The 26,920-nt window shown below is 39.2% G+C and overlaps 2 protein-coding genes across 3 annotated transcripts; one reads left to right on the forward strand and one right to left on the reverse strand.

Moving 5' to 3' along the window:
• Positions 1-3,284: 3,284 nt before the first annotated feature.
• LOC149935436 (uncharacterized) lies at positions 3,285-5,671 on the forward strand. 2 transcript variants are annotated; one of them, XM_090181066.1, is made up of 5 exons: positions 3,285-3,501; positions 4,076-4,496; positions 4,557-4,928; positions 4,987-5,407; positions 5,471-5,671. In XM_090181066.1, exons 1-5 carry the CDS (start codon positions 3,388-3,390, stop codon positions 5,514-5,516), a joined length of 1,374 nt encoding a protein of 457 aa, XP_090037192.1. In that variant the 5' UTR covers positions 3,285-3,387; the 3' UTR covers positions 5,517-5,671. The 2 variants fall into 2 exon arrangements, with proteins under 2 accessions (XP_090037192.1, XP_090037193.1); XM_090181067.1 differs by having other exon boundaries at positions 3,389-3,418.
• Positions 5,672-16,857: 11,186 nt separating this feature from the next.
• LOC149935437 (uncharacterized) lies at positions 16,858-22,112 on the reverse strand. Its single transcript, XM_090153579.1, has 2 exons — positions 16,913-22,112; positions 16,858-16,862 (listed from the first exon to the last, which is right to left on the reverse strand). The coding sequence occupies exons 1-2, from the start codon at positions 22,110-22,112 to the stop codon at positions 16,858-16,860; spliced, it is 5,205 nt and encodes a 1,734-aa protein (XP_090009705.1).
• Positions 22,113-26,920: the final 4,808 nt, after the last annotated feature.

Below are 26,920 nucleotides of genomic sequence, written 5' to 3' on the forward strand. Positions count from 1 at the left end.
GTCTGAGCCGTCGGTCAAGCTGTCCACGCTGTCACTCTTCAAGAAATTGAAATACCTTTTCCTACAAATGTCAAAATTATTATAGATAACATACCTTTTCGTACAAAATGTCAAAATTATTTTAGACGGCATACCTTTTCCTATAAATGTCAAAATTATTTAAGACAACATACCCTTTCGCATAAAATGTCAAAATTAGTTTAGACAACATACCCTTTCGCATAAAATGTCAAAATTAGTTTAGACAACATACCCTTTCGCATAAAATGTCAAAATTATCTTGGACGGCATACCCTTTCGTACATTTTTTTAAATAATTAAATAATTATTTAAAAATATTTATAAAGGTATAGCACAAAATTGTTCGAGTCAATATGGCCCTTAAAGGTCTAAGTTTTGCAATTACTGGTGCGCTTTACCAGGGTGTCGGGTCCGACACTTGTAAAACTCACTGGGAAATGTAACCCTTGGCCAATTAGTCCGACCCCCACCTCCGACTCTGGTCAGGTAAGGACCGGTTACTGCACCTCGGTTCAGGCTAACGGGGCCGGTCCTTTTATTTTCGTAATAATTGTCATCTGGTCTTTGGTCGAACCTTCCTTGGAGAGATCGTGCTCTGGTAATGATAACTGCTCGGCTTGTTGTGCAGGATTTAGTTAGCGATATGTCTGGTGAACTTCGCTGGCCAGCTTTATTGTCAGTACTTTATCTTGATGAGCCATCTGGAATATGAATTAAGTGAAACCTGTTGCGGCGAACGATACCGGTTGAAGTCAAGACATGATATGATCATGGTTCTTTATCTGTGCGTTGATGTCTTAGGTTGATTTTCCACATTATTTCTCCTTTTCCAATGGTCGTAGAGGCTTCACATTGTGACGTCAATTGTAGTTTTCTTTTAGTTTGTGTCTACGAATTTGGTCTTTACCAGCAATGAGTTCTCTAGGAGGAGCTGAGGGTTTCAGCTGCGTGGACGCGATTGGAACTGTTGACCGAAGTTTCTGGCCCATCAGGAGTTCAGCTGGACTTTACGCATGTCCGAACTTGACCTGGCAATTTTCTGATTACGACCATTGGGGCACACCAATCCATCGGCTCTTCGATCGGCGTTATAACTTTGTCCTCTAGCATACGGTCAATTTCGTCCTTCACCTGTTGCATTAACGGCAAGGCAACTCTCCGTGCTGATGGAGGGCATATGGATTGGCATTTTCCCGAAGACGAATAGTGTACGACTTCTCGGTTTTACTAAGACCGGTGAAGAGGGTCGGTAAATCATTCAGGATTTCAATTGGTTTCTCCACGTTGTCTCCGACGGGGTCTATTCTTGCAATAATCTTTAGCACTTGGCTTGCTTCTAAGCTTCGGAGTGGTGTTTCAATATCTGGTATTATATAGAGAGTCTCTTTCACTGCACATCCTTGGTACTCAAGTTTGGTTTTTATCATTCCAAGACATTGCATTTCCTTTCGACCTGGACCGAATAGTCGTCTCGGTTCATAACAATCAATTTTTTCGTATTTCCACCCCGCACTGTTCCCAACAATGCTTCGGGTTTGGTCTTCATATTCGTGATTTCATCCACGGTGGTGTTTTTGCATTTCTTTTTTAAATTACCTTTCTTTTGGCAGTTGAAACAGATTACGTCATATGCTGGGCACTTCTACCGTGGATGAAAATTGAGCGATGCACACCTCTGCCATCCCTTGTGGATTGTCGATTCAACTGATCGCTGGTTGAGTTCTTTAGTTGGGTTTTATTTGATTTAATTTTTCTTCTCCCTGTCCAGGATTGCGCCCCAGAAGCTTATGTAGACTTCCGAGCTTGGAGTCGATCTTCAGCGTTAGGTTCTTCCCTAGCAATGCTTTTACAGCGTATGAAGGGCAGTGATGAAGTCTTCCATGCATTCTCCCTCTTGTTGAGTCCTGGAGTGGAACTTGGCTCGCTCGTACGTCCGGTTCTTTTTCATAATAATGACTTTCAAAACGGTTCATGACTACGACGAAGTTGCCTTCCTCCTCCCAGGTCAGCTTGAAAGACTCATAGATGGTCTCTGCTTGTGGTCCCATGAAGTATACTAGGGCGTTGACTTGTTCGGTTCCCGAGCTTTTACTTAGCGCGGATGCTAAACGGAAGATCTCGAATCGGTGACTCCATGCTGTGGGTTGATCTGGAACGTAGCTGACGTCTAGACTGTTGGAGCGTCAAGTGCTCGCTGATCTCCATCGTTAGGCATGATGCAACGGACTACTGAACTGTACTGCTCGCTTCTCTCAGTAGCCTGGGAGGAGGAACTAGTTACTGGAACTTGGGGATTGTTTTTGACACCATGTTTAGTTAGTTGATGACTGACTAAATATACGATACATGACTTAAAGTAAAACAAGATTTATTGTCTGCCTTAAAACATCACGTCATACAAATTAGAGTAAGCTGGAGAGAATAACTGCCGTTTTAATTTAACGGGCCGTATTCATACGTGACATAAAAACTAATGTTTACTCTTTAAACATCTATTTTGACCTACGTCATTATACAACAAGGTAAGGGCCGGTAACTGCGCCCCGGTTCAGGCTAACGGGGCTGTCCTTTCACTTTCGTAATAATGTCAAAATTGCTATTTACGATGTTATCTTTTTGTATATATAAATTCACTGAATGCATTTGAATAAGCATTACTTTCTTAGACCTATTGGGGAAAGGCACACAAATGCCAAATTATTTGGTCCCCTTTGTATGCCAAAGCTATAAGTTGTTTAATATTCTCAAATTCGTTTGTTTTTAATAAAATGAACTTTAATTAGGCAGTAGCTTTCTCTATATGCTGGAGTTCGAATTGGGCATTGACTGTCCCTCGCAGCCTTTGACAGAGAAGAAAATGATACGTCAAACGATAGGGAATATGTAGATATACTAATTTGGCACTCGTGGGCTCAGATGTTCGCCTTTTATCCTATTAACCATTTCATTCTTACCACATTTTGGGTACTCAAATGTCCGTGACATCTTGTTTAGACTTATCTAAATCTATAGGGAAAATTTTCACCGCAGTAGCTTGTTGTTGGCAATTGTGCGATAAACCGAGGGTCAGATAACTAAGCTTCGAAGTGGCCTAGTAATCATGATTATATTTAATAAAATAATAATTATTAAGTTTCTTTGTCACTCGCCTCTTTACTTTTTTAAATTTCGCGCCAGGGAAGGATGATGGTTATTTCTTTCCTTTCGTTCCGTTACCGAATTTAACGCCTGCTGGCGGACGCCGGATAAAGTTACATGATGCCACTGCAACAGATTATCGTGCTCGTTCTAACTTTCCGCTGTGTTTTACTTTACGTTACAAGTTTAATTTAATTTTGTATCAAAAATAAGACAAATCGACAATTTATGGCTGGAAATCTTAATGATATTACTTCGTGTATGTACAGTATAGAAAATTTTGATCCCAAACCCGATGACGAATTAATTTGCAGTGTATGTAGATGTGTATTCAATGATCCTGTAAGTATACCAAGTCCCAGTAAAATGATGCAAGTCTTGCTAGTGTTGCAAGATTCCTACTAAAATAACTTTAAAACTGTTTACTGGATAACAGATGTGTGTTTTATATCTCTTACGGGAAAATATTAATCTCCAAATTCTTCTATTGCTACTAGCTTGAAACACATACATACGCAAATTCCCACGTTCTCTAATTTTTCCAAGTACATGTTTCAAGAAAAGCATTATGTGATGCAAAATATATCATAAGTGATTTTCTGAAACTAATACAGATTGGAAATATGATTTTATAAATAAGTAAATATCCTTATGCAGCTAAAATTATAATTTCTGCATTGTTATATACAAGATAAATTTTATCACCTTTAAAAACTACCTCAAGCTTGCGAAGGTAGGTTTTTCATTTTTATGGTCTAGATGTTTATTTTTCCCATAAGAGATATATTATAAACTTCTGATTGAAATATATGTAAAACGACTTGTGTATAAACTCAGATTAAAAATTTTAATTTTTGAATCTGAAACTTCTGATTGTATGAAAATTCAATCAAGGGTTTTCATTAAATTTTTGTAGGTTGAATGTACATGTAGGCATGTATTCTGCCGGGACTGTATAAGCTCATGGTTAATGCACAAAAAAAGCTGTCCCATATGTAGGAAGCGAACGTATGCCTTTGAATTGGAAAGTGTCACTCCAATTATCAGAAACATGATTGCGAAATTAACTTTAAACTGTCCAAATAAAAGCCATGGGTGTAATGAAAAGTTAATTTTGGATGCCTATACCAGTCACGTGAAACTGTGTCCTTGTGAAATGGTGCCGTGTAAAAATGTGCCTTGCGTCTCTGAGTGTCGTAGACTGGACTTGGAAGCTCACGAGAATTCCGAATGTAAATACAGAATGCTAACGTGCACAAAAGATTGCAATCTTTTATTTCCTGCGTCCAAAGTGAAAGATCACAACTGTATAGATGAGTTGAAACGCCTTCAAGAAGGTTCGTTTTGTTTAGAGTAGTTTTTTTGTATTAATGAATTTAATGTTACTGCTTTAACAGAAAATTCAAAAAAAATGGATCTATTAAAGAATCAAATTGAAGAATTAAATAAAGAATTAGAAACCTTAAAGAAAAGATTGACTGATCAAGACCAGGTTTCAGTTAATGATCACCCTAGACGTGAAGCTAGGGAGTTTGTTTTAAGCTCTTCTAGTTTGAGTAGTTCTAGTAGTTCCAGTTCAAGCAGCTCTAATTCAAGTTTAGATAGTTTCCGTTGGCGAACAAGAGAATTCTTTTCTGAAAGAGTCAATTCCACACTAGATGTGATTCGCAATATTTTACGCGAAATTAATGATCCAAACCAGTCTGTAGTGGAAACTAACACTGAAAATGACACCACCACCAACAATAATGAAGCAAACCCAGCTCATGGTAACGTATGAAGTGTGTAAAAGTTGTCAATTCAAGGTATTTATTTTATTTTTTATAGATGTAAGCGTTTTGGATAGTGAACATGAAGATACTAGACCAGTAATTGAAGATAGTGACTTATCTGAAGCGGAACCACTAAATGTATCAGATGAAAACAATGAAGAAAGAATTCCAACAGCTGCTCAACGACGTCTATTAAAACGCAGAATAAATTTAAATTTAAATTTGTCCGATTCTGAAGAACCCAGTTCATCCTTATCTCAAATTCCCAGTCAGCGTAGAAGATATTATATATCTAGTTCTAGCTCAGACAGCTCTTCAGCCCAAATGAACACACCCAGAAGACCTTTACAACGCAGTCTAGTGCCACTTCCAGTTGGCTCAGATTCAGATTCTACAAGCACTATAGATGTTCCTTCGGACTCGGAATCAAGCTACGAAGTACAAATTCCTGAAAGAACCTGGGACCTCTTAGAAAGGTATGTTACTTTCCGCCACATAAATAATTCACAGTATTCTTATTGCGTTTTTAATCATTTAAGGTACAAAGAAGCATCTGATAATTCCGAATGGCTACCTTCGGATTGACTGTGTTTTTGTTTTAAGTTTATCAAAATGACATTATTGTATGTTTATGTTCAATTCTGTATTAATGTTTTCGCAAGTCTGTGAGTGTTGACTTGTTGTACATTACTTCTAAGCTTTTTGAAAAATTCAATGATAATATATTTTCATTTTAAGTTATCACTTAAGACAATTTGCTTTGTTAATTCAGCTGAGGTTATTTATTAAAAATTTTCAGATAAATTCCGTATTTGAGTCATGAAGGAACAGTACTATTCCTTCATGTTTGTCTCAAATCTTTAATAGCGTTTTCCATTTGATTGCTCAAGATTCGTTCCGAATCTGTCTAATCGACTAGAGTAAAACTGCAAATGGAACATTTTTTTTATATGTGATTGTAACGTGTGGGACATCACTTAGTCCGCTCGTCCATCTGATTAATCAGGGCGAAATATGCGTAACAGCCACGCCAGGGTGCGGACACCCGTGGCGGAAGTATTCCGTCCACCCGTTTTGGGATCTGTAGTCGTCCTCAAACGGCCATCCACAAACTCTGCCTCCCAGACGCTTGGGATTACAGGAGTACGCCACTACTCCCGGCGAAAATGGAACGATCCATCAAGGAGGATAGGAAGGGAGGCGAAGTAGGAGGGATGAACGCGCCAGTATTCTTGTAAGAAGTTAAGCGCGCGCTCGGCGGGAAAATGGCGGCAACACGTAGCGTAGCGGCCGCAATCTTTCCGCCATTTTTCCGAAATTTTCCCGCCGAGCGCGCGCTAAACTTCTTACAAGAATACTGGCGCGTTCATCCTTATAGATTATCTTTGGTTCATCCCTCCTATTTCGCCTCCCTTCCTATCCTCCTTGAATCCATGAACATATATCCGCGCTTTGGTGTTTTTCGTCTGCTAGTAATTTCAATTTTCACGTCTTGGCCTGCCATTTTGCCAAAAAAAATCTAAAAGGAACACTCAAGAATTTGCTTCGATCTCGATCCGTTGATCTGTCGAAATCGGCAGATCGGTTTTCGGCATAGAAATAGAAAAGAAATAGAGGCACTATTGTATCTGGTGAAGTTGACCGTGAGTGCCGACCCCCTTTTAGCCAATGTAGGAAGCCATGGCCCATGAGATGGGCAGATTACGTGGCGCCATCGACGCGCGGTGAAATGAAATACATTATTCCTTTTGGAAAATCAACTGTCATTTGATGTAAACAAAGGAAGGATAGATGGCGTTGCAAATTCTGCCCATCTCCACTTTCATACATGCGTGGGGGGGGGGGGGGATGAATTTTCCCGGTCAAAAACAGGGGTGCCTTAACGTGGTAATATTCCCTCTATTTCTTTTCTATCTCTATGGTTTTGGGCGATCTCAGAGCATCCAAGAGCTGGAAAAGGAACACGTGAAACTTGATCGGAGCAGATCCGAGCACGCAAATCGAACATAAAATATTGATCAGAGCGCTCAAATGGAAAATGCTATAATAGATGTTCCTATAAAATAAAAAGTAAAAAAATCATATGTTGCTCTTACGTCACAAAACACGGCTTAAGAGTATATAGGCAACATATTATATTTTTTACTTTTTATTCCTTTTATTTTATAGAAACGTCTATTAATATTGGGTATGTATTAAAATATTCAACACCGAAACGAGACTGTAGCAATGGCAAAAAAAAAGGTTTATCTCTCCTTGGTTAGCAGTTACATAAAGTCTTATAGGTGTAAATCGTATATACTTATAGCATATGTAACATAATTACTCATAAGTATGCTACTAGCTCTATTTCTTCACTAACGGTTTGTTTCACAGATATTGCGTCATCCGTACTTCACGTAATATTTGACGTCATCGAATCTCGAATGCCGATTATGCAATCGCAAAATTAGCTCTACGTCTAATAAATCGACGGCCATTATTTTAGTAAACAAACCTGTTGGAACAACCAAGGCTTAGGAGTTAAAATGAGATACAATATAGTGTACAGTGCTGTTAATGCAATGAATTTGCCAATTAATTAAGTTTTCGGAGACTCACGTTCTAAAATAAATTTACATTGTCAAATAAAAGAAGCAGGTTTATTGGAAAAAATAGTTTAAATTCAGGTTGAGCTTTTCTGGAGCATCTACAAGGTTGGAGCTTGGAGGAATAAAACAAGTATACAGGAGTTGCGGAGAGCTGCGAAATCGGTTACGTCAGTGACCGTGAACTCGAGCGAGACGGAGGGGTTCAAACGCGACTAGCGCCAACTGCATACGGAATTTTGCAACTATTATCATTGTATAGCATTGTTTTCACGTCGTCTGGTTTGTTTTGAAACATTTCTAAATTCTTTGCGCCTTTTTCCAAAATGACTCGTATTTGTTTGGAGGAATAAAACAAACCAGACGACGCGAAAACAATGATATAAAACGATAATAGTTGCAAAATTCCGTATGCAGTTGGCGCTAGTCGCGTTTGAACCCCTCCGTCTCGCGCGAGTTCACGGTCACTGACGAAACCGATTTCGCAGTTCTCCGCAACTCCTGCATACTTGTTTTATTCCTCCAAGGTTGGAGCTTGGTACTTCATTCATCCAAGGTTGGAGTCTTTGCAAAGTTTGCAGATTCTTTTGAGCCTAGGCCTAACTCTTCTAGGCTTCAGTGATGCACAAAAAAATTTATATCTATCTTTTTCGTATCTTTTTACATAGATGGTAGCAGCTATACTATACTTTCAATTTTTTCCCTCTGAAATTTCTGTAAATATCATTTTATTTTTGATATTTTTGAGCATAGATGGCGACAAAATCATTCACAATCTTTCATTTTATTCAGTTTTGGCCCTTTGATTTTTTCACGATCTTTCAAATTTCTTTAAGATATGAGAGTTTCAATTATTTTCAATTCTTTTTTGCCCTTGCCTGAAAAATTTCAGAAGAAATCTTTAAAGATTTAGATAAGTATCATTTCAAACACTTCTTTAGTTTTCATTATTTTGAAAAGTATATTTAAAAATATTTCAAGTACGTTTCACGAGAAAGTATAATAAAATTTTTTCATATCAAAAGTTCGAAGTATTAAAATGAATATTACTCAGTGAATTTGCACTTCAAATTTCGGAACCGCAGCGCCACTACGGCAGTTTTAAGTGGCAATCATTTTGATTTAGTTCAACATTCTTGAAAATTCCTTAAGGAATTGGTTACCTTTAGGACTTGGCAACGTTAAAGAACAAACGCCTTATTCTTCACTTTTTGAAAATAAACACCGAAACAACGAATCCAAAAATTCTAACTAAAAAAATCACGAAACAGTAACCAATTACTGTCACTTTTTTGAATTGACAGATATTAGACAATTAAATATCCAAAATACCAAATTTAGCACCTCCGCAACACCGTAACTGCCATTTTTCTCCGGTTTTATTATTTATTGTACTAAATACTGCCGTAGTGGCGCTGCGGTACCGAAATTTGAAGTGCAAATTAACTGAGTGCCTTCCCCCCCCCGGTTGCTACAACTTCCTTTACTGCTTTCGACTGTCATTATATCTCTAGGTTACGTAGTTTTTATACTCTTTGCTTTGACCGCTCCTCTCCCTTCTATCACTTAACATTGTTTCGGGTTTGCCTATATTTCGGTATCACGTGAGATACGTTCGCCGCTCAAATAGTGTATATCGGCATATCTAGATGGCGCTAAAATATTTCCTCTCAAATACAAACAAAATTGAAGAGAAACCAGAAAAAATCTATCGTGTAATTTCTAATACAAAAAATGGAAGCACTAGCTCTATTCCGCTCTTTTTTTTCGCTAGGCTAGGTAAGAGAAGAATCTTTTCAAATATAGTTCGCTCCCGAATTTATTTCTTCAAAATTCTATCGCGATCATTTTGCAATGTAGAAGATCATATCAAAATCGTATATTTTAATTTTAATTTTTTGGATAAAGTATCATCTCGTATCCTAAAAGTATCCAAAGATACGAGCGCGCCCATCACTGCTAGGCTTATATCAAAAATATATATAAAAACCATAAAGTGGACCTCTAAGGCCCTTCGCTACCTTCCACTACAATAGCCTTGTAAAATGAGAAACCAGTGGGGGTGTCGTTCTCCCCCTTTATTCCAAAACCAATCGCCTTAAAGCTACTACACGTCATCGTTCTACGTCACACGACGTCGGAAAATAGTTTCACGAGAATCGCGATACTAGCAGCTCTGCTGGGAACAAATCTCAAAAAATGGTCTGCAGCGTCTGCTTTGGAACTATTTTATTTTCCTCTGATGCAAAGGACCGATAAGCTACTTCGTTTTCTAGGTTGGTTTTGAATTTTATTTATTTAATTTTGAATTAGGTTATAAATCAAATTTCATCAATGTAATCATCCACTTTATTTCAATTTAGGGATATTTTTTTGCATTTGAAATGCCACGGAAAAAAACAGAAGATCAGTTGGCTCTTTTGACTCTAAAACTTAAAATTAAGAGCACCCAAATTAACTTCTACATTAAAGAAAACCATTCTGTGGGCTTACAAACAACTATGGAACTGCCAAAACAGAAACCAATCCCCATTCAACAAATTGTAAACCCAGTTATTCCATGAAAATAGGAAAGAAGAGTATCCACCGGTTTCATCTTGGTATTTTGATAACAAAAGATCGTGTTGGGTGCACATGTCCTCGAAAATTTCCTTCAAACTTCCATTGATTTTCAAACATTCCAGTCTTTTTTAGGTTTCCGGATTTATCAATGATAAAAAAGTCGTCATCTTTGTAATCTCCTAATAACGCAACAGTCGCAACTAGATCTAATGGTTTTCCGTTCATATTTTCACTCATGTTTCAAAATCAATCTGAATGGTAATCTTTCATTTTGGAAATTCCACACCGAAAACGTTTGAAATGTTTTGGAACTATTTAAATTCTGCCAACTAACGCATGTACCTTATGTAAAAATGCGCAAATTTAACCTTCCGCCGCGGCGAACTACCATCCCCTCCTCTTCTCCCCGAATGGGGGACGCAGCTCTGGGGTGATTGAGGGGGTTCCTCATTTTTCATGTTGTCGGTAAGGGCCTTAGAGGTCCACTTTATGGTTTTTATATATATTTTTGCTTATATTGATAAGGGTTTTAACATGGATGTAGTAATGAACATCCATGGTTTTAATAACGCTGGTGGAATATTCCACTTCTACGACTTGTTTCATTTTTGAAAAGCGATCACTGAACCGTATTGGTCATTTTCCCCAACCTTTTATTTTTCTAAACTACTCATTATTTAACTTCATCCGCACAAACCGAGCGAGTTTATAAATTTCAATAAAGCTCATTGGGTTGACTAAAATCCCGACGCAAAAAGTTCCTTCTCAATTTAGAGGTTCTCCATTGGCTTAAATAAATATGTTAGTAGCCAATAGGGTGACTTCCAAAATTACTAGGATTAATAAAAAGGTTAAAAGCTAACGTAGTCCACCTTTTTACTGGTTCATGGTGAAACAAATCGTTAGTGAAGATTTTTGAATGGAATAAAGGTACAGTGGCATACTTATGAGTAATTACGTTACATATGCTTATAGGAACCTTGGTAAATCGTAACCTTGGCTGTAAACATGGGCCAAGTAATGATAAATCCAGGACATGACTTTTCTCCAAATCGGGTACAGCCGTGCTAACACGCGACTACTATCGCCACCTATCGGAATAATGTTTATTTTGCGGAAATACGTCATTTTCGGAACAAAAGTTTTAAAACCATGTGACTGGAAGGTCTTTGGTGGGAGATATAGTAATATTTTAAACACCGCTAGATGGCGCCCAAGAAACCGGAAATTTCTGCTGGAATTTGTCCCCAATTTTATTTTCATCCACTTTTACTCCCCCCTCTAAAATGGCTGCTTGTTATTTCTAGTCGATGTCGGATTTAGTACGCGCGAAGGTACGGCAGTCATGTCCTGGGTTTATCATTACTTGGCCCATGGTGTAAATAACCCCAAATCCTAGGGCGGGGCTTCAGCAGCTCTTAACCCATAGGATAAATCCAAGGTTTTTAAACCCAAATCTCCAACCGATCGCTAGTTCGCTACTCCCCCACTTTATTCTTCCAAGATTTCTCCGAGTTTCCGAAACATTTGTATTTTCCCGCCAAGATTGATCAACTATTAAAAAAAAAACATTTAATCTTGGTGTATAAACTGTATACATAGATTGATGAAATAGCAAAGATAACTTATTATTATTTTATTAGTAAGAGTTGGGTAGTTGGGTTAGACTCAACTTAACATTTCGACCAGAGGTCCATTGTGCAGCCCCAGCCTTTTAAACATGGAAAAGCCCAGTCTCAGAAACGAAGCGCAAGATTTGCTTCGCCGAGGTGTTGGAAAGATCGCTTGTTTCCAGCCTATGCATACTGAGATCAAAAGTAAATAGCCTTGGTAAGAATCCAAGACTTTCTGTTTATGTCTATTTACTTTTGCTGAGATGCTCAAAACTTTGAGCCGCATAAAAATCACAGACACAAAGGAGATGAGAGGAAGTTAGAAGTTTCCTCCTCTACAAGGCATGCCCTGCATCATGGAGAAAGAAGATAGGACTCTCACTGATGCCAATCAGATGCAGACGTCTATTAAGCTGGCAGTGACCTAAAAGTAAGCCCGTAACCACCCTGATACTACTCTTAAGCCAGGTTCACACTTACCCCTAAAATCGACTTATTTTAGATAACTAGTTTTCAAAACCAGCGTGAAAAATCGCTTCGTGTTGGTTCGGGAAGCAACTCGTCCAAAAGTCGCTTCGCTTAGGCCCATAGACATAATTATGTCTATGCTTAGGCCTTAGAATCGCTTTCAAAACGACCAGGCGGGAAAGTAAAATTGGCCGTATTTTCCAAAATAATGGGAATAAAATTGAAAATAATGTCAAATAATATTACTGTATGTATAGTAAACATGATTAACTAATTGTTTTGGGATATGTTTTAGTATTTTCAAAATTCTGGTCATAATTTGAAATGACGTTAAGCCTTGGCTATAAGCTTAGAAGGCCCAGGGATAAACTCCTTAGCCTGCCTTTGACCATCCGTCTCAAGCCAAAGCCTGACCTGTCTCTCAGCCATAGCGCCATGCACATGGCTGCGAAACAGGCCATTAATTGGGTACCGGAATAGCGGGTTCAGCACCTAAGAACCTAGCCTCCGCACCCTCCTTGGCCAGAGTGTCGGCCTTCTCATTGCCATGATGCCCCTTATGACCAGGCACCCAATATAGTTGAACCCATAGAAATAGAAAAGAAATAGAGGGAAGTCTACCGCGTTAAGGCACCCCTGTTTTTGACCGGGAAAATTCACCCCCCCCCGCGCATGTATGAAAGCGGAGATGGGCAGAATTTGCAACGCCATCTATCCTTCCTTTTTTTACATCAAATGACAGTTGATTTTCCAAAAGGCATAATTTCACACCGTGTCGATGGCGCCACGTAATCTGCCCATCTCATGGCTTCCTACATTGTCGAAAACCAACTTCAATTCACCAGTCATCCTGGCGTTCAATTTTAACTACAAGTTCTGCATCCATACAATTAGCCTTTTCAGTTTACATAGAGCCACGTAGTGGCAAATGCGAGGAGCTCATGAACTTCTGGATTTTCGTCTGCTAAGCAGATAATTTTTCAATAAAGCGTCTGCTTAGCAGACGAAAATCCAGCAGTTTATGAGCTTCTTGCATTTGCCACTACGTGGCTCTATGTAAACTGAAAAGGCTAATTTAACAGCTGTTTACGTTGGTCACATGATCTCGTGAAGTACGGCCAAAATAAAATCTCAAGGTTGGCCAAAATTCGAGCGAGCTCTCGGCTCACTATAATCACGGCCAACTTAGATCCACTGCTACTCGCACTAGAAGGCCCCCCAGCTTTATTTTCCTCCCATGTTAACGACCGTATGAGCATAGCCGCCTAGATTAAACAAAGCCCGTGCATGGTACCCAGAGAGGGGGGGATATTTTACTTACTCCTAGCCGAGCTTTAGTTCTTGTGTACGCCGTTGGATGGCGTCTTATGGACTACGAACTCGGGGGGCATTAATAAAGGTTCAAGGAAAATAAATTGTATTAGGGACTAGGGAGGTCCTTATAAAGTTCAAAATGTAAGTAACCGTAGCTGCTAAGTTTGAGATTTCTTGACTAGCTTCATTATCAGTAATAGATGTTAATTTTTCATTTTGTACTTTTTCAGGTGACCTTTTTTTCTTAGGAGGAGATAAATAAGGATTCCTTGTATTATGTGATGACATTTTATTGAGCACAGAATTTGAGTCATATTGAGTTCCTTGACTAGCGTGAAAAACCCCTTCTTGATTTTGATTGCGTATTATATTAGACAAAGGGGTTTTATTTATTGCGTAATCTCCATGACTTTGATGATTACTTTTATCAACTAAAGTTTCATTTAATTGGTCTTCAACAATGTCTTCGACAAATATTGAAGGAATAGCAAATGCCAGTAATGATTTTCTGGAACTTGAAATGCTGAAATCAGCTTGATTAAAGTGATCACTACCAACTCTTGCACCCTGATTATTAATGTTTTCAAGGTATTCGCTTTGAACTTCATAGTTCTCACCAAATATTGCACAAAGCCAGTTATTTCTATTATCTTTTTTCTTGGGAATCCTATGAAAACTTCTGGTATCAGAAGTTTTCTTGTGCCAATCGTTATTCTTACATCTTGGAACCAAACAGTAGACCATTTTTTAACAAATTTAACTGAAAAATAATAATAGTTTTAGGAAAAGACCTAACAAATAGCCCAAGATAAGGCCTACGTATATAGCATTTAGTTCAAAATAGAACACCCTAAATAAAGTACACCGCACAGTGTGCACTTTAAACTAGTTATTTAATGAACGAAACACTATTCTAAAAAAGTATTTTTCATTTAAAATCATTTTCTTACCTGTTAAATAATAATGAAATACTTATTACAACTTTACGAGGCACACAGCCTCCAAGCCTCGTAGCAGACGCCTCTACCGCACCGTTAGAAAATTATTGCGTAATCGTCCCTAGTCCATAACACGCCACCAAGCGGTCAACCCTAGCGTCCTTAAAATGCCAGTTTTAAAAAAGATTTTCCGACCATGCACGGGCTTTGTTTAATCTAGGCGGCTATGGTATGAGGAAAAGCCGATTTACGCGGGAAAATTCCGCTTGGCGCGCTAGGAACCGGGACAACCCTTCTAATGTTATCCTACGGGGATATTTTTCGAAACAGTCCCACTTTTAGGAACCTTTTCCCTTATCTTTGCAATATTGTTCAACGCTGAGATTTTAATATGATTTGAAGTAAGGTTTTAGCTTTATTTTAAGACTATGTTTGTAATTTTCCGATCTTTGGTTCGCGTACAATCTTCTTTTAAAATCGACCAAAATTTTAAGGCGAGGAATTGACTCCGTATCGAAAATAAGCCTCGGCGTCATCTTGCGCGCCTGATTGAAAACTAAACATATTCAAACTGTATTAAATTTTAAAAACTTGTCTTATATTAAATTTCATAGTTTTACAAATTGAATCTAATTTATTGTAACAAATTTCACGTGAAATATAAAATTGTTTTAGATAAAATTTAAAGTTTCAAAACTTTTCGACTAACTGGTTTGTATTGTAGGTGTTTAACTTTTTCAAAATTTTTAGAAATATTGTGTATCAAATGGTCCAGAAGAGGAGGAACTAAGCGATTCATAATGGTTTTATCCAATTTCTCAGTGTGTTGTTGATTGTTACAATCACAAATTAATACAAAACACTGTATTAGCTTAGGTTGTATCAGAGACAGCAAACTTTAACCATTTGAAATAATGTTTTGAACAGTTTAATAATAATAAAACGTTAAAATTTAAGTAATAAAATATTAACTTAAGTAAAAAATAGAACCCAAGTTGTATTATCAGATAATCTGAGATATTTTATTTTGTGTTCTTAGCTTTACATTTTTTAATCTCGGAGTCAATTCCTCGCCTTAAAATTTTGGTCGATTTTAAAAGAAGATTGTACGCGAACCAAAGATCGGAAAATTACAAACATAGTCTTAAAATAAAGCTAAAACCTTACTTCAAATCATATTAAAATCTCAGCGTTGAAAAATATTGCAAAGATAAGGAAAAAGGTTCCTAAAAGTGGGACTGTTTCGAAAAATTTTCCCCGTAGGATAACATTAGAAGGGTTGTCCCGGTTCCTAGCGCGCCAAGCGGAATTTTCCCGCGTAAATCGGCTTTTCCTCATACGGTCGTTAACATGGGAGGAAAATAAAGCTGGGGGGCCTTCTAGTGCGAGTAGCAGTGGATCTAAGTTGGCCGTGCTATAATACACAGTATTTTTACCAACCTTGCTCTCGGCTGCTGTGTCGTCTGCTATAAAAAAGTGACTGACGATGCTTACGATGATTACAATGTAGTCCTGTATCGGACGATCCTAATATACCGCCTACATACGAATACATACTTTACTAACTCCGTATTCTCCTTGGCGCACTTTCCAACGATGGCATATCACATAATTATAATATTAAACATTATGTACTAAAAATGTTGCGAAAAAGCTTAAACGCAAAAGGGGGGGAGAGCAATTAGATAAAGTACACTAAAGTCACTCGCCGACTGAAAAACGAGAGACTCTTAAGGGGTGATCAAGAATTGAAATGATGAACACGTTAAGTTAATTCAAACCAAAACCATTTTATTTTCAAAACCGCTAACTACCGAACAAAGGCGCACAAAATAAAGGTAGCTAAAGAATTTTTAACCGCCGCTCTTCTTTCTTTCAAAATTACAACTGCCTCTTCAACGGCCAGAAAAACGAGGCCAATTTTTCCACAAAAACCCGGATCTTGGGCAGCGAGGCTACTCCCCACTCCCATTGGTCAAGACCCATTCAAAATTTCTCCAAACATTCCAAACTCGTGACGTCGGAAGGGATTAGGACCCCAACAATATGGCAGTAAGTGCCAAAAATACAAATTATAACAATGAAATGAAACTCGAAAAATATAAAACTAAATAAATACAATTACAAGAATAAAATACACAAGTTAATAAATTTACACAAATCACAATTATACACTTAATAACAATTTTAAACGTACACAATTAGACACATGTTAATTATTTTATATACAAAAAAATGGGGCATGAATTTAATTTTTAACAGACTCCCGCCCTTGACCAGAATGGTCAAGAAAAATAAGAAAATTAAATATTAATACTCTATATGGTATAACATTTGCACAGGCCGTCTAATCTTAGTGCCATTTGGTAATCTTACAATGCACGATCTAATTCCTTTACCAAACTCATCCACTATACCATATCTCCACATTAGGCGAGGAAGCTTAGGCTCCTCAATTAAAACAAAATCACCAATTTTTAATTCTTTCGTAGGTTTACATTTTTTAACATTGTGCGCGGAAGGCAGTTCCAACATATAATTACTCTTCCACTTTGTCCAAAATTGATCCAACAAACTTTGACGGTGTTTTAACCGAATTTTTAATTGTTCCTCTTTGGGATTTAACCGTTCATTTTTCCCGAAAACCTGAGAAGGTAGTACGGTCAACCTCTGACCGACTAAGAAATGGGCGGGGGTTAAAGGTATTGGCTCCTTGGCGTCCCCGTAAACAAAAGTGAGTGGGCGAGAATTAATGGTCGCTTCAATTTCGGTTAGTACCGTTTGAATTTCTTCAAAATTTAATCTAGATTTCCCAAGCACATTTCTGAGAGCTACCTTAACCGAGCGAACGAGTCGCTCCCAAAACCCACCCCACCAGGCGGCGCGATCGGCGATGTACCTCCACGAAATTTTGTGAACACCGAAAAAATTTATTACTTCCGGACTCCTGATATTTTCAAACAATTTGGCAAGATCGGCGTCCGCTCTTTTGAAAGTCATCGCGTTATCGCTGTACATAACCCGAATAATTCCGCGCCGCGAAATGAAACGCCTGAAGGCGAGTAGAAATTTTTCCGTCGATAAATCCGACACCAGTTCTAAGTGTACCGCGCGCGTTACCGCGCACGTGAAAAGCGCCACGTAACATTTGTCCATGTCCTTTGAATAGAGAGGACCCGCGAAATCCGTTCCAGTCACTTCAAATGGTGGCCCCGGAGTAGTCCTTGTTGCCGGTAGGGGCGCCATGACGACGCTGGAAGGCTTGGCCTTGAACTTCTTGCATACGGGACAAACGTGTATGACCCCTTTAATCAGCTGTCTGGCCCGGGGAATCCAATAACTTTCCCTTATTTCGACCAATGTGCTATTTACTCCGCCGTGCATCAACCGCTCGTGATGATGCTTGACCAGGAGCTCGGAGAAGCGATGAGTTGGCGCCAAAATACGAGGATGCTTCTCCGCGTAGGTGAAATTGTCTCCCGTCAAGCGGCCTCCTACGCGCATAATTCCTTTCTCGTCAAGCTGCGGCTGGAGAGTTAGAAGTGACGACTCTCTCGGAACCATTTTCTGATTCGTCAAATTAGCCATTTCACCCGCGTACGATTGTTCTTGGACGACTCGAACCCAGTATTCCTCCGCCTCGATCATCTCTTCCGCTTCTATGGGCGACAGTGGTTCTTTCGATCGTTTCCCCGTGATAATTTTTACAAATCGCCTTATCCAAACCGTGATTCTCAGAACCACTTTTAACTCGCTGTACCTGGCCAGTTCCAGTACTGGACCAATAGAATTTTGAATGACGCAAACGGCTTGGATCGCATCCCTGTAGGCCGCCCTCAGCTCTATTTCCGCTAGTTTGGTATCCACTCTGCCGCTCTGAATTCCCGAAGTGAGTTCTCCGCCGCTTACGAACCAATCTGGTCCGAACCACCAAAGTTGACTTTTAGATAACTCCACTAAGGACTTTCCTCTAGTCGGCAAGTCCGCCGGGTTAGTTTTTCCTTCGCAATGTCTCCAATTTAGAGGATCCGTTAGTTGATGAATTTCTTTTACGCGATTCGCGACGAATGGTAAAAATTCTTTCGGTGGTCCTCTGATCCACCTCAGTACTATCGTCGAATCCGTGTAAAACCGTATGTGTTCTAATTTCTCGGAAAATGTTGGTATTAGCGCGTTTGCGAGACGAGATCCAATAAGGGCGCCCATCAATTCCAGCCGAGGCAGGGTTAATTTCTTTTCCAGTGGCGCGACTCGGCCCTTCGAGGCGATGAGGGTGGTACGAACTCTCCCGCTGGGCTCCCGGTACCGAACGTAGGCGACCGCTCCGTAGCCTTTTTCGCTCGCGTCAACGAATACGTGTAGCTCCGGGGCTACTTCTTTACGTTTTCCTTCAAAAATGTGGCGCTGAATCTTAATTAGTTGAAGATTTTGGAGGTCCTCGCACCAATTGTTGTATCTTTCGGACAATTCCGGTGGCAGTTCGTCATCCCACGCGATGGCCCGTTTCTGTTTTAGATCCCCTTCGCTCTTCTCCGTCCAAAGTTCTTGGAAAATAAATTTAGCCTTCATGACGAAAGGCGTCAGGAACCCCAGAGGGTCGAATACTCGCGCTACCGCTTTCAGGACCCATCTTTTAGTATTCTTCCGATCAACCAGAAATGCCGTAAGCGCGCTGTGATCAAAGTGCAAAACGTCATTATTTTCGTTCCACGAGAGGCCCAGCACTTTGCCTGAACTTTCTTGGGGGTCCTTGTTATTCTCTTTCTTAACGCCAAGCCGTTCTAGTAAGTCCGCGGAGTTGCTCCTCCATTTCCGTAGCGTCATACCAGCTTCCGAAAAAATTGTCCCGGCTTCGCTTGACAGTTTATAGGCATTCTCGACGTTATCCGAACCAGATAAAAAATCGTCCATGTATAATTCGTTGAGAATCGCTTCGCTCGTGGTAGGATACTTCTCCTTATAGCCCTGGACGTGATGCCTGATGGTGGCTGAAAGTAGAAAGGGGCTCGCATTCACCCCGAAGGGCACTCTTTTTAGCCGATAGATCTCGAGCTTTTGTTTATCTTCATCCGCTTCCAATCCAATCCATAAAAATCGGAGCGCGTCCCGATCTTCCGGCGCGATGCTTATTTGATGGAAAGCCTTCTCGACGTCGGCTATCACCGCAATTTTCTTCTCCCGAAATCTGACCAAGATTGTGAACATATTCGGTAGGAGGTTTGGTCCCGATTTCACGCAGTCATTTAACGAAAGCGTTCCTTTCGCAAAACTGGTCGGGTCGTAAACGATCCGGAGCTTGGTTGTAAGGCTTCCCTCCCGTAGTACCGCTCTGTGTGGAAGGTAATACGCTGGCCTCCCCGCTGGAGGTACCAATTCGTTGTCTGGGACCTTTTCCACGATTCCGGATTTGATCTGCTCCGCCATGACTCCATTGTAATTTTCAAATACGCTCGGGTTCGCCTTCAGTTTCGTGAGTAGATTCCGCGTCCGACGACCGGCTACTTCGAAGTTGTCACCCAATTTTTCTACGTTGTCTCTCCAAGGAAGAGCTACCTGATATCTGCCATCTTTAAAGGCGATTGATTTCTCGAAGGCCAGCATTGTTTGTTCATTTTCTTCCGATTGATTAGTTGATTTGTCGACGATACCGAGGGCGTCTAACTCCCAGAACGATCGTAGTTGAGAGGAGAGTTGACCTTCGTCGATACCGACCCGCATTACCGTTACGCAATTGACTCCGATAGAAAGCGCTGTAGAGTTAGTCGGACCGTTGATTGTCCATCCGAAGAGGGAATTTGACGCGACGAGACCCGGTCCTAATCTTTCCGTCTCTTGGTCGTTGATGATGTACCAGAGGTAATCCGTGCCGATTAAAATTTCGATGGGAGCGTCTTCTTGAACTCCGAAAGCCGATTCGTCCGCATCCGCGAGTTGTAGACCGCGCTTGGCCATTTCTTCGATGACGTCTGGTGGCGGCGAATTGAATATCGCGTTACAGATGTTTCGCGCTTCCAACGCGACGATAGAAAACCGCTTTTCAGGATGACGGGGGTTGCTCAAATTTACCCGCACGATTTTTCGCCTGTACCGAATGGGCGATCCGCCTTCGAACCGATGCACGTCCACGGTCTCTTCGCCGAGGACCTCGAGATTGAGCTTTCGCGACAGACTCTCGCTGATGAAACTAACTTGACTACCGCTGTCAAAAAACACGCGCGACTTTAATTTTTCTCCTCGCGTGTCGGTGACTAACACTCGCGCTGTTTGAAGTAGTACCATTTTCTTGGGACGTTCGACGCACGCGCTTGTTACGGCCGCTCCCCCCGTGGGGTTGGCCGGCTGTCTCACGAACGATTCGGGTTGTTTAGGAGCACTATTTTCGTTGCTGACGCATACCGCCTGGTGGTGTTTTAACCCGCAAAATCTACATCTACGCCATTTTTGATGGCAACTAGCCGCCATATGACCACCTTTTAAACATATAAAACATAACCGCTTGTTTAAAATAACTTCCCTACGTTCCGTAACACTTTTCTCGCACAGGTGTGGGGGATGATCCGCGCTGTCACAAAAAGGGCAATTTCTGACATTAGGAATTTTATGAGTGACCCCTACACTTAAAGACGCTGCCGTTGGCAGCCCGCTCCTGTTATTATTATTATATCTCGCTGGTTTAGAACCATAGTTACTACTTTGATAATTTGGTCTATCCCGGACAATTTTAGATTGAGGTTCGGTTCTTTTAAGGGAGCGCGCTCTTTCCATACACGTAATTTCTGTTTGTACATAATTCAATAAATCTCTGTATTCCCATTCTGATCGCTTATGAACCTGACTTCTGCCAAAAGCTAATACAATGTCTTCGGGTAGTAACCCGCCGATAATATGCACTAAAAAACTACCGTAACTATCAACATTTACATCCAACGCCTCTAGGCTTCGTACCTCTACCTCGCAAGAATCATACAAATCTTTTAAAGCCTGAATGTCATTTGAGTTCGTAACTGGTTTTAATTGAATGAGATTGTTCTTATGTTTACCAATAATAAGTTCCGGTCTCCCGAATCTATCCTGAATAAGCTCGATTGCCGCGTCATAATTGTTTTCCGTGGTTGCTAACCCCGCTATGGCCCTAGCGGCCTTCCCTTCTAAATAACTTCTAAGAAAAACAAACTTATCTAATTTTTCAATTTCCTTTCTGGAGTGGATCGCCGTTTTGAATTGTCCCCAGAAGGCTTGCCACTTGAGGTAGTCTCCGTCGTACCGTGGTATCTCCAATTTCGGGAGGCGCACCGTAGGAACGGTCGCCGTCGCCACGCTCCTTATAGACTGGTTGTCCTCCTCGCGCCTGAGATCCGGGGGGCCTCGCTGGTACGCCGACTGATGAAACGATTGGTGCCGCTGCACGTATCGAATGGCCTGATTCCGCACGATGAGAAGCCGCTCGTTGTACATCATTGTCACCTCTAATTCCGCTTCCAGTTTTTCGCCTTCCATGAATTCTTGAATTTCTTTGTCGTAGGCTAAAAGATCCTTTTCTTTCGCGTTCAAAACTCCGATCCAATCTTCTAGCGAGTTTACGTCCGGTTCCGCTAACTTCAAACTCGCCTCGACCTTGTCTAATGTTTTAGTTATCCACGTTTTTACCGAGCCCCGCTGGCTAACTAGGCGCGCTAGTTTTTTCTCTTCACTCGACATAGTTCTAACTAATATTAATACCGCTTCACAAATTAATTTAACCGCACGTTCGACTCACCACTTCGTCACTCGATCACCGTTCCCGGGTTTCGGCACCAAAAAATGTTGCGAAAAAGCTTAAACGCAAAAGGGGGGGAGAGCAATTAGATAAAGTACACTAAAGTCACTCGCCGACTGAAAAACGAGAGACTCTTAAGGGGTGATCAAGAATTGAAATGATGAACACGTTAAGTTAATTCAAACCAAAACCATTTTATTTTCAAAACCGCTAACTACCGAACAAAGGCGCACAAAATAAAGGTAGCTAAAGAATTTTTAACCGCCGCTCTTCTTTCTTTCAAAATTACAACTGCCTCTTCAACGGCCAGAAAAACGAGGCCAATTTTTCCACAAAAACCCGGATCTTGGGCAGCGAGGCTACTCCCCACTCCCATTGGTCAAGACCCATTCAAAATTTCCCCAAACATTCCAAACTCGTGACGTCGGAAGGGATTAGGACCCCAACAATATGGCAGTAAGTGCCAAAAATACAAATTATAACAATGAAATGAAACTCGAAAAATATAAAACTAAATAAATACAATTACAAGAATAAAATACACAAGTTAATAAATTTACACAAATCACAATTATACACTTAATAACAATTTTAAACGTACACAATTAGACACATGTTAATTATTTTATATACAAAAAAATGGGGCATGAATTTAATTTTTAACAGAGCCATTGGCAATATTATACCGAGAATATCAAGAAATGCCAGAATTGAAATGCGATAATTATAAATAATACGTTAATATTAAGTACGTTTCAAATATAAAAAACAAAAAAAAACATTAACACAGCTATTCGTATTTCGTTAACATACAGATTTTCATAGGGCCAAGTTTGTAAATTACCGAAATTGGTTTTTCTCAAGAACCAAGTGGAAAACCGGAACCAAACTTGGTATCCGACTAAATACCATACCACTGTAGACGTATCGACCACGTTTTGCGTGGTTGTACGCCTAATAGTTAAGCTAATCGAAATTTACTAACTGGCCTGTATCTCATTTCGTTAACATGGAGATTTCCATAAGCAGGAGTTGGTAAATTACCGAACTCGTTTTTCCCAAGAACCAAGTGGAAAACCAGAACCAAACTTGGTATCCGACTAAATACCATACCACTGTAGACGTATCGACCACGTTTTGCGTGGTTGTACGCCTAATAGTTAAGCTAATCGAAATTTACTAACTGGCCGTACCTCATTTCGTTAACATGGAGATTTTCATATGCATGAGTTGCTAAATTACCGAACTCGTTTTTCCCAAGAACCAAGTGGAAATCCAGAACCAAACGAAATTGACTATTTACGTTAACTTTTTAAAATCCACATGGTCAAGATTTTAAATGAACGGATTCCGTTATTTTCGATAAACGGACACACTAATTACTTACCGGGAAACAAACATATGAAACGAATCCATTTGAGGTTCGATTTTAATTATTTATTGACCTTTTATAAGGAATAATTACTTAAATACTACGAAAAAGAAGTTTTAACACAATATTGAAGATTTAAACAGTATAGTTTCTCTCAAAAAGGTCGACAAAAACGATAAAATTAAAATATTTTTTGCGGTTTTTAAGAGATTTTAAGATTTATATGTTTAGACGATTGTAGACCATTGGACCGAAATCCCATTCGTCCGAATGTACCATTCAACCGAATTCCAATCGACCGAAAACCGCGTTTTGCGCGGTTTTCATTCAATATACCGTTAGTGATACATATTTATATATCGTAGGTTACGTGACGATAGTATATCTAATTTGGACTAAACTATGTCTTGAATATTTATTATTTCGTACCGACGTGTATTTTTAGACCTTTTTCCCTTGAAATTTGATATTGTCCGGGTTTAATTTTGGAAAATAACCTTGATAAGACCCGACGTGAAATAGTTGCCTACCATATCTAACCTAACCCAACCTTACCTAACCTAAACTAACAGAGGACAGAGAAGCTCTAACTTTTCCAACGTTATCTGAATTTTACCGAAGTTTTCTTGATAAAAATTATTTCTAAAAAAGTCATCGGTTTGCTAAGTCGACCTGTATGGGAGCCCTTGAGCAGGCGCTTAAGCACCCCCAAACGGAAATTCTGGCGACGCCACTGTTACCACCTAATTCTTCCAATAAAAATGTTGAACTTTTGACATTAACAATATTATCATTATCATTTGGAACTCCTTTATTTTACTGTACTACATTTAAAATAAATATTTTTATATCATGACAAAAATTTATTATATTCCCCTTTTTTATATATATGAATTAATGAATTTTCTTTTCAAAAAGATTGTAATAGATAAAAATAATCTCGCACATTGTATTAAGTGGGAAAATACTACATTATTATTAAAGGGAATATAACCTCTGGTATTTTTGTCGCCTTCCAACCATTTCGTTGTTGGCCGCTGCCTCCTATGGCTTTAGAGGAGAGGTAATCCCAAAATTTGTGGGGGTCTTCCATACATATCGCGTTGGAGGTTATATTCCCTTTAATCGTCTTTACTAGTGTGTATACTATGCGTTGGACACCATATTATTAAACCTTTTTCGAAACTAGTCGGGAATGTATAATTTTAGGATTTTTTCATGAAAGTGTTTATTTTATTAAAAATATAGAAAGTTTTTTACTATACAAAGGTAAAACAAAGTTCGTTAAATTAAAAAAAAAACTGGGCTTTCTGAAAAAAAAAAAAGATTTTAGTCGTTACTATCCTATGCTTCGATTTTAAATATTCTTTAGTACTTAAAAAATAACATCTATTCTTTTTTTTGTGAATCTTTCTGTTAGCTTCATTGTTTGCTAAATATTGATAAGTCAGTATTTATAAATAATTTCATTAATTTGTATTTAGCTATCTCGTTTCAATTTGTTTAAATTTTTATAACACTAATTTTATTTTTAGTTGTTTATGACTTTTAATTGACGAATCGGTAATATTAAAGTTTTGTTAAAAAACAGTTAAGAAAAATTTCGATAAAGAATTCTATACCAATTACGCTTTATGTAAAAGTAAAATTTTTTACGCTTTATATATATATATTTTTTTAAATCTGAATGAACGGTAAATCGTGTATAGCTTACCTTATCATTTTGACGTTTGCTAATATATTTTACCAAGTAGAGTGATTGAGAAATGTTTTCCATGATTTCCACATCTAGACTTAATAAGAATAAATTGTCCGTTTCTGCTTCAATAATTCGATCCTGAACAACATCGTCATTTGGAACGACTAATTTGGAAAGCTGGTTTCCCAGCCCTCTTCACAAATATTTCAAACAGTTTTTTTTATTTCCATCCAAATTTCCTTTGAAGGCATTTTCGTTGAATGGAGTTGTTAAGAAACGGGTAAAATTGTTGTATATAAAATAATATTCTGTAATTAAGTGTGTGTATATATATTTAAAATGTTTAATTATTGTATATAATGTTTAAAATGTATTGTATTCTTTGTCATTTAAAAAAAAAAGTTCAATTTCATTCGTCCGTTGAAAAATATTTCTGGTATGTTTGCAAGTGGGTAAAACCCACTGTTTAGCGTTGGGAAAAATAATCCTTTTGTACGTGGAATTCCCGTTGAAAAGAGGCGCCAGTGACCCGGCGCTCGTTCCTGCCACCAAGGTCGCAAATATTTGGAGCCGTGCTTGACCACGGTGCGCAGGGGGCAGGAAACGACCGAGCTTTCTTCAGTTTCAACGGAAATTCCACAAGGCACTTCTTCAGAGTGAGTCTTCGAAAAAAGACGCGAAATATTAGTAGGTCTCCAAATGAGACAATTTTGCCAAAGCAAAAACTTGTAACTCGAAAATCAGTTCAAAATAAATAGTCTTCAGTTTCTCATCATTAATTTCCTTGCAGTTATTATCGCGATTACCAACATTAGCCTAGTTGTTTCAGTCCGGTTAGGTTAATAGAAAATTAAGCTCTCCTAGAACGAACCACCCACAAGAGGAACACACAAAAATCAATTTTCTTCAGGAGTTCTGAAATAAATTATTCAATTGATAATTAGCCAAAAAAAATATATTTTTTTAAATTATAATACTATTTAGTTCTTTAAGGATTAAACCAGGAATCTATATATAATACATTTGTAATGTCTAAGGTTTCATATTGGGACGGTGATACGAAAGCGCGTCGAGAAAAAGGCGGTGCTTAACGACGTCGAGTTTAAGACTTAACACGACAATTCAAATTCATTAGCTCGAGGTTTGCCGCGAAAAGAATGCGTCATCTTCCCTCGCAAAACAGGCTTAGCAAAAAATTGATTTCAAAAACCCCAATTTGTTTTCCTACCAAATTTATTATGTTCTTCGCGAACATTTATTTATTGAGCGGAGCGAGCGTAGCTCTCTTAGCAGCGAGTTCAATGGGAAAGTTTTGTCCGTCCGTCCGTCCGTTAGTAAGTTTCAAAGGAGGGGGGGGGACGCAAGATAAAGAGGCATGGTATGAGCCACCATTCCATGGAGCCACGGGTTGCGAGAGAGAGAGAAAGCGAGAGGGTAGGGGGGTGCTAGACGGGGATAGGAACGGTCGTCCGTTAGTAAGTTTCAAAGGAGGGGGGGCGGAAGAGAAAGAGGAATGGTATGAGCCACGGGTTGCGAGAGAGAGAGAGAGAGGGTAGAGGGGGGGGGGGGCGCTCGGCGGGGATAAGAGCGAGTTGTACGGGAACGTTTTGTAGAGAAGTGGAGGGGGATGGTAGAAAACTTCGTTCCTTAAAATTAGGCACCGATTATTTAAATTACAT

This window comes from Leiobunum rupestre, chromosome 7 (assembly GCF_980474605.1).
Source record: "Leiobunum rupestre chromosome 7, qqLeiRupe1.1.hap1, whole genome shotgun sequence".
In the NCBI taxonomy this organism is placed as follows: Eukaryota; Metazoa; Arthropoda; class Arachnida; order Opiliones; family Sclerosomatidae; genus Leiobunum; species Leiobunum rupestre.

Coding starts and splice junctions, on each gene's coding strand:
- LOC149935437 (XM_090153579.1), bottom strand. CDS start 22,112: ATGTCGAGTGAAGAGAAAAAACTAGCGCGCCTAGTTAGCCAGCGGGGC.
- LOC149935436 (XM_090181066.1), top strand. CDS start 3,388: ATGGCTGGAAATCTTAATGATATTACTTCGTGTATGTACAGTATAGAA. Junction 3,502..4,075: donor GATGTGTATTCAATGATCCT/GTAAGTATACCA, acceptor AAATTTTTGTAG/GTTGAATGTACATGTAGGCA. Junction 4,929..4,986: donor TGAAGCAAACCCAGCTCATG/GTAACGTATGAA, acceptor TATTTTTTATAG/ATGTAAGCGTTTTGGATAGT.